Source organism: Amblyomma maculatum, chromosome 1 (genome assembly GCF_055883805.1).
Source record: "Amblyomma maculatum isolate TAMU_Amacu chromosome 1, ASM5588380v1, whole genome shotgun sequence".
NCBI classification, from domain to species: Eukaryota; Metazoa; Arthropoda; class Arachnida; order Ixodida; family Ixodidae; genus Amblyomma; species Amblyomma maculatum.
This window is the reverse complement of record NC_139344.1, coordinates 481,380,736-481,387,976: the sequence shown is the minus strand read 5'-3', so window position 1 is coordinate 481,387,976 and position 7,241 is coordinate 481,380,736. Positions and strand designations below refer to the sequence as shown.

General features: G+C 45.9%; 1 protein-coding gene across 1 annotated transcript; it reads right to left on the bottom strand.

Moving 5' to 3' along the window:
* Positions 1-1,465: 1,465 nt before the first annotated feature.
* Positions 1,466-2,438, bottom strand: LOC146210085 (uncharacterized). The gene has a single exon (XM_084581814.1). It carries the CDS (start codon positions 2,318-2,320, stop codon positions 1,466-1,468), a length of 855 nt encoding a protein of 284 aa, XP_084437940.1. The 5' UTR covers positions 2,321-2,438.
* Positions 2,439-7,241: the final 4,803 nt, after the last annotated feature.

The window sequence follows — 7,241 nt, the reverse complement described above, 5'->3', positions numbered from 1 at the left end:
TGATAAGTAGGCCGCGGAAATGTGCTTAGTATGTTTCAGAAATTTCGAGTTAATTTCATCGATCCCGGCTGATGACGTTAGCTTGATGTTTTCGATACGAGATGATATACCATCTGCGAAGAAAGAAACTGGATCCATGGTTGACGCTGTGAAGGAACTTATGAAGGCGTTAGCAGGTAAATCACACTCTTTCGCAAAAACAGTTGAAAAGGCTCTATTGAAAATGTCAGCACATTCACAATCGCTGATGGTTTGACCCATATCGTTAGTAAGAATAATTGTACGTGTATCCTTGGGGTTTACTACGTGCCAGAATTTTTTAGGGTTGTGTATTAGCATTTTTGGCAAGTCAGAGTGGAAAAAAGGTGTGTTTTGCGTTGCGGATAGCAGCAAGGTAATCAGCTTCGGCAGTGTAGTACTTTTCCCATGATGCTTGGCTTGGGTTCCGCTTTGCTGCCCGATAGTGACGCTTTTTCTTGTTTTCCAGGCGCTTCAGGGCCGTAGTAAACCACGGTTTTTGCTGGTTAGCACGGAAACTAGCTACCGGAATGTACTTGTTTGTTAGTTCGTGAACTTTGTCCCTGAAAATCGTCCAATTTTCGTTAAGAGACTTTGTGTGGAAATCGGTTTCATAAGTTGTAAAAAAAGCAGTTAGTTCTTCATTTATTGCTTGAAAATCACCTCTTTCATAAAGACGAATTGTTTTCCTGGAAACTTGACGAAGCATGGGTGTAAAACTGAAGGTAGCATGAATGACTTTATGATCACTTATTTCCCTTAGGTATGTAATACTTGTTGCGCTATCAGGGCTGTTGGTTAATATCAGACCTAGAGTGTTGGCGGAATTCTGCGCAATGCGCGTTGGCTGTAATATTAGCTGGGCAAGGTTGAAGTTAAGACAGACCTCGACAAAATTTTTTGCTTCTGAAGAATTTGTCATGGAGGTGTAATTACGCCAGTCAATAGTGGGAAAATTGAAATCACCAAAAAGAACAATATCTGCGTTAGGATACGATGATGTCAGTTCACTCAGCACATTGTTTAGTTTGTAGGAAAAGTCCGGATCATTTTGCGGTGGCCTGTAACAGACTCCTACCAGCACAGTTCGGGGGGCAGCGTGGCAGAGCAGCCATAGCAGCTCTAAGTTAGAATCTACATTGATTAAGGATGCTGAAAAGTGCTGATGTACGGCTATGAGCACGCCACCGCCACGGGCTATTTCCCGGTCTTTACGGTAAACTTTAAAGTTGGGCAGAGCAGCTAAAATTTCGGTATAACTGATATTGTCTGTTAACCACGTTTCTGTAAGAATGAGAAGGGTGCTGTTGGTTGATAAGACAAGACTAGATACGACTTCCCGTTTCGGTAAAAAGCTTCGTATGTTAGTAAATACTGCAGATAAGGTAAGATTAGTTCGGAGGGTGTGCTGTCGGGGAGTTGCTTTAGAGCGAGCAGAGTGTGATTGCTATGGCACTTCTTTTACCGTTTCCGTCAAGTCGTCGAACATATACTGCTTGGGGCCTATGTACAGTGTTTTAAAGCGCAGTGCGTACTTATCAGATGTTTCTTTCGCGAAACGTAGTAAATGTTTGCGTGCCTTACGGACAGAATGTGAAAAGTCTTCTCTTATGCTGTAGTCGGTGTCTTTTAGTTTCCGGGCGTTTTTTAGGATGGATTCTTTTGTCTTATGGAAAGTGAATTTAACGATAATGGGTCGACATCGTTCACTTGAGTGACGGCCAAGACGATGTGCTCTTTCTATTTCTTTTGGGTCTATGGTGATGTCCAAATTTTCACTGCAAAGGCGGGTGACCAGTTCTCCAGACTCAGAGGACGTTTCCTTTGAGCCAGTATCAGGTAAGCCATAAAATAGCAGGTTGTTACGGCGCGACCGGTTTTCGGCATCGTCTACTCTGGATTCGAGGTTACCGATTTGGCTCGCCGACGTGGCGGCATTAGTCTTAATGGATTCGACTTCTGTTTTAAGTGATGTGAGGTCCTGATAGTGGGTTTCTAATTCGGTAATGCGCTTACCTAATTCGGTGATCGATTTGTCTGTCGCTACTAACCTGCTGCTGAGGTCTTTTACTTCGCTGATTAACGTGCTTTGGCCCGATGTTAGTTTCTGTAGTTCTGCAAGTATGGCGGCTGTTTCAGGACCAGGGTTAGTTTCTATGTCACCGGATTGCACAAGCAACGAATGGACAACAGCAAAGCATTCAACGACAATACAAGTACAACACTGCGGGCTCGGCACCTGAATTAAGAAGTAGTTGCTCGATTTCTTTGCAAAAAGAGAGTATGATTTTCTAACCTGCATGGCGAAGACAAGAGGGTTACTCGTCCGCGCAGTGGCACAGCTGCCGAGCCCACAAGGCGCCGCGGTCCACGGGCGATCTTTTATAGGTGGCGAAAAACATGTCTGCGGCGATTGTATTTCCCACGACGAACGGATGGTCCCAGAGCCAGGTGGTGGCGAAATCCAGGTAAACGTGACGTCAGCCGCTGTTACGGAATTGGTATCAGCTTCATGACTGCCGTAGTGATGACGATAACGTGGCCGCACGTCAACACAGGCAGCAGCCAGAACAGGCAACAGCACATGTGTGAACACAGGAAGGAGCACCTGCATGGCGAAGACAAGAGGGTTACTCGTCCGCGCAGTGGCAGTGTGGTGGAAGCTACGGAGCCGAAACGCACCAGCTCACTCCGCACAAGCATATAGTGCCTCCAGAAATCTCGCAGCGGATGCTCTGGAATGTTATACCATTACGGAACTATTAAGCTTATTATTGTATCAGGCTTAAACTACAGTACTAGCCAGTACAGCGGGAGTTTATTACGCAGCGTTCATGTCCATAGCTGCGCGGCCTGTGGACAATCTCTTAAAGCGACAGCAGCGTACACGGGGCCGGGTGGGAGGTGTCTGCCGCCTTGCCGCCATTTCTGCGCGTGTTCGTAACGCGCGTCTGTTTTTGACAGCGTACGTCGTGCGCGTTGCTGAAACCGCAGCCGAGGCCAGGTACTCGCCACTACATGGCGTAGTAACACATTTAGGAAAGCCCCGCCCTCGTAACTTTGGCTCCATTGCCACAGAAAGTTGTTGTTCCTTCCCGAGGCTGTTGAACATTACCTTAGTCTTCTGCATATTGATTTTCAAGCCTACCTCTCTACTTTTCCTGTCTAGGTCATCAATCACTATTTGCAGTTCATCCCCCGAGTTGCTTAACAAGGCAATCTCATCAGCAAATCGCAGATTACTGACGTATTCTCCATCTACCTTTATCCCTAACTGCTCCCGCTCCAAGTCTCTGAATACCTCCTCTAAGCAACCTGTGAATAGTATTGGAGAGATTGTGTCTCCTTGCCTAACACCGTTCTTTATGAAAATTTTGTTACATTCTTTATGGAGAACTATGGTTGCTGTGCAGCCACTATATGTATCTTCCAGCACTTTCACGTATGGCTCGTCTACCCCCTGATTTTGCAATACCTGCATCACCGCCGGTGTTTCAACTGAGTCAAATGCTTTTTCGTAATCAATGAATCCTATGTATAAGGGCTGGTTATATTCCGACCATTTTTCTATCACTTGATTGATGGTATGGATATGATCGATAGTAGAGTACCGTTTCCGAAAACCTGCTTGATCCTTTAACTGATTGCAGTCTAAAGTTGTTCTGATTCTATTAGCGATTACCTTGGTAAATACCTTATACGTAACAGACAGTAAGCTGATTGGTCTGTAATTTTTAAAGTCCTAGAGTCCCTTTTCTTATGAATGAGGATAATGTTTGCGTACTTCCATGGTTCCGGTACCGTCGATGACACCAGGCAATGCGTATACAGGGTGGCCAGTTTTTCTAGCACGATATCCCCCCCCCCCCGTCTTTTAGCAAATTTGTAGTTCTCTGATCCTCTCCAGCCGATTTCCCCCTTTTCATAGTTTCTAATGCTTTCTTGACCTCGTCCTTCGTCGACCGTCTGACTGTTTTTCCCGGCCGCTAATCTCGTTACGGTCCTGACTACTTTGGCTACTGTAGAGATCTGTATAGAACTCCTCGGCTACTTTGACTATCTTGTCCATATTCGTGATGAAGTTGGCCGCCTTGTCCCTTATCGCATACATCTGATTTTTTGCCTATGCCCAATTTCTTTTTTACCACTTTAAGGCTTCCCCCGTTCTTTACAGCATGCTCAATGCTTTTCCATGTTATACTTCCTTATATCGGCCACCTTGCGCTTATTGATCACCTTTGATATCTCGGTCAATTCTATCTGGTCTGTTGGATTGGAAGCTTTCATACTCTGGCGTTTCTTAATCAAATCTTTCGTCTCCTTAGACAGCTTACCGTAATTCTCTCTAACTATCCTAACTCCTACCACTGCAGCCCACTCAGTAATGATATCTCTGAAATTATTGTTCATTGCTTCTAGGGTAATGGCGCCATTTTCGGCTAGAGCTGAATATCTATTCTGTAGCGAGACCCTGACCTCTTCTGCCCTCCCTCACACCGCTAATTCGTTGATGAGTTTCTTTCTTACTAATATGTTGCGTTGCTTCTTCAGATTTAAGCTAATTCGGGACCTACCATCCTGTGGTCACTGCATCGCACTTTCCCGATTACCTCTACATCTTGCATAATAGCGGGGGTGGAACACAGTATGAAGTCAATTTTATTTTTAGCCTTCCCATTAAGACTTCACCATGTCCATTTCCGGTTCTTCCGTTTGCTGAAGAAGGTATTCATAATTCTTAAGTTATTGCTCTCTGCAAACTCAACTAGTAACTCCTCCCTGCTATTCCTAAAGCCAATGCCATAGTCACCTACTGGCTGGTCTCCTGCCGGCTTTTTTCCTACCTTGGAATTGAAGTCGCCCATTAGTACAGTATACTGTGTTTTACTTTTCGTATTGCCGATTCTACATCTTCGTAGAAGCTTTCAACTGCCTGGTCATCATAACTACACGTAGGTGCATAGGCCTGTAGAACCTTCAGTTTATATCGCTTATTAAGCCTAAATACGATGCCTGCCACCCTCTCATTTATACTATAGAATTCATCTATATTGCCCGCTATATACTTATTGACAAGGAAACCTAGTCCTAGTTATCGCCTCTCCGGTAAACCTCGATAGCACAGTACATGCCCATCCTTCAGTACAGTATATGCCTCATTCGGCCTCCTAACCTCGCTAAGCCCTATGACATCCCATTTCATACCCTCTAGTTCCTTTAACAGCCCAGCTAAACTAGCTTCACTAGCTAGGGGTGTAGCGTTAAACGTTGCCAGGGTCAGTTTCCAACAACAGTTTACGTTAGGTAGCAAAGCACTGGAAGTAGTAGGCGAACATGTCTACTTGGGGCAGGTGGTAACCGCAGATCCGGACCATGAAAAAGAAATAACAGGAATAATAAAATTGGGATGGAGCGCATTTGGAAAGCACTCGCAGATGTGACTAGCAGCTTACCGGTATCCCTCAAGAGGAAAGTATACAACAGTTGCATCTTACCTGTACTCACCTATGGGGCTGAAACGTGGAGGCTAACCAAGAGGGTTCTACTTAAGTTGAGGACAACCCAGAGATCTATGGAAAGAAAAGTGGTGGGGTTAACATTAAGAATAGGAAGCGTGCAGAGTAGGTCAGAGAAATAACTCAAGTTACTGACATTCTAGTGGAAATAAGGAAGAAGAAATGGGCATGGGCAGGGCATGTAGTGCGAAGAGAGGATAACGATGGTCGCTTAGGGTAACAAGCTGGATTCCAAGGGAAGGAAAGCGTAGAAGGGGGCGGCAGAAGGTTAGGTGGGCGGACGGGGTCAACAAGTTCGCATGGGCCAAGTGGATGCAGCTAGCACAGAACTGGGTTAATTGGAGAAATATGCGAGAGGCCTTCGTCCTGCAGTGGGTATAGTCAGGCTGATGATGATGATGATAGATAACTACCACCAGACGCTCTGGCGACGAATCCAGACGCGCACCCTCCCGTCCCCTTATATTGCTTCTCGCTACCACCACACCATCACCGATCCCTCCTGCACCCTTTGCACCAACCCCACCGCCACCCCCGCCATATCCTATTCCAATGCCCGGCGGATCCTCCCCCGCTGGCTCTAGAGCACCCTACCACCTGGGTGGAATGGGAGACCCTGCTGCACTCTGAGGACAAGGTTCGGCAGAAGATTGCCACAGACTTGGCTGCCGACGTCATGAACCATAGGAACATGAACGCTTGAGTGTAGTGGGGACGTGCGGGGGCCCTGGGGCATGCATGCCCCAAATGCCTCTTTTTTGATAAAGTTATTACTACTACTGCGTTCAATGAAATGTTGGTTGTGTTCGACAAGGATCACGCGATGTACTGTCGACAGGTCATGACGTCACCGGGCGATTCATGCATGTACGAAGCTGACCCCGCTGGGCGTCTGATCCAGGCGTCCGTGCGGCACCTTTGATTTGCCGCTTCCTCGAACGCTTACAGCACAGCAAACAGAAGCAGATCCAGAAGCTTTAGTACAGCAGGTATTAGCGGCGTTTGAAATTGATTTGCAGGATAGAAAAGGCGCAGTATTTTGTCACAATTCTTCGCGGACAGATGTACCACGCTGTAAAGGAAGACAGGAAGGTGGAAGTGAAAGAAGACAGGGAGCTAGAGGTGCCGTATTGGAGGGCTATGATCAACTGCGCTATAATGGCTTTCGCCTCATCGCACTTTAGTGGTCCAAAGTGCCCTGTAGAATTTTTTCCTTTATTAGTGCCTCTATTATCTACACTTAGAGATAAGCTTACAGCCCTATTCTACCAAACTAAGTAAAAGACCGTCCTAGGTAAATATGGACAGACACTGGACATAGATACCAGAACTATATGGCTGAACCATAGGTATAAATACTTTCGCTACTACATGCACCGTTCAGTAATTTTAACTTCTATATTTAATTCATGCATGTTTAGTGAATTGCAGGAACCTACTGCGAAAAGTGGAACAGAGGAAGCTGGCTGTTATGCCCTCAAGGATGTCGGACGAAACGTTGCAAAACGGCCACCTCTGGTTAGAACAAAACGTTCGCAAAAGTTAGGACTAGGTTTAAACTTCGACCTATGAGTTGACGCCGCAACTTCTTAAAGGCCCACTGTCCACCCTCCGGTCGAAAATATTTTCTTCCCCGGTGACTGTGAGACTTCGCCCCTAGAACGCAAGGCCGCAAAATGTTTTTGAAAAGAGTAACTAATAACGCAG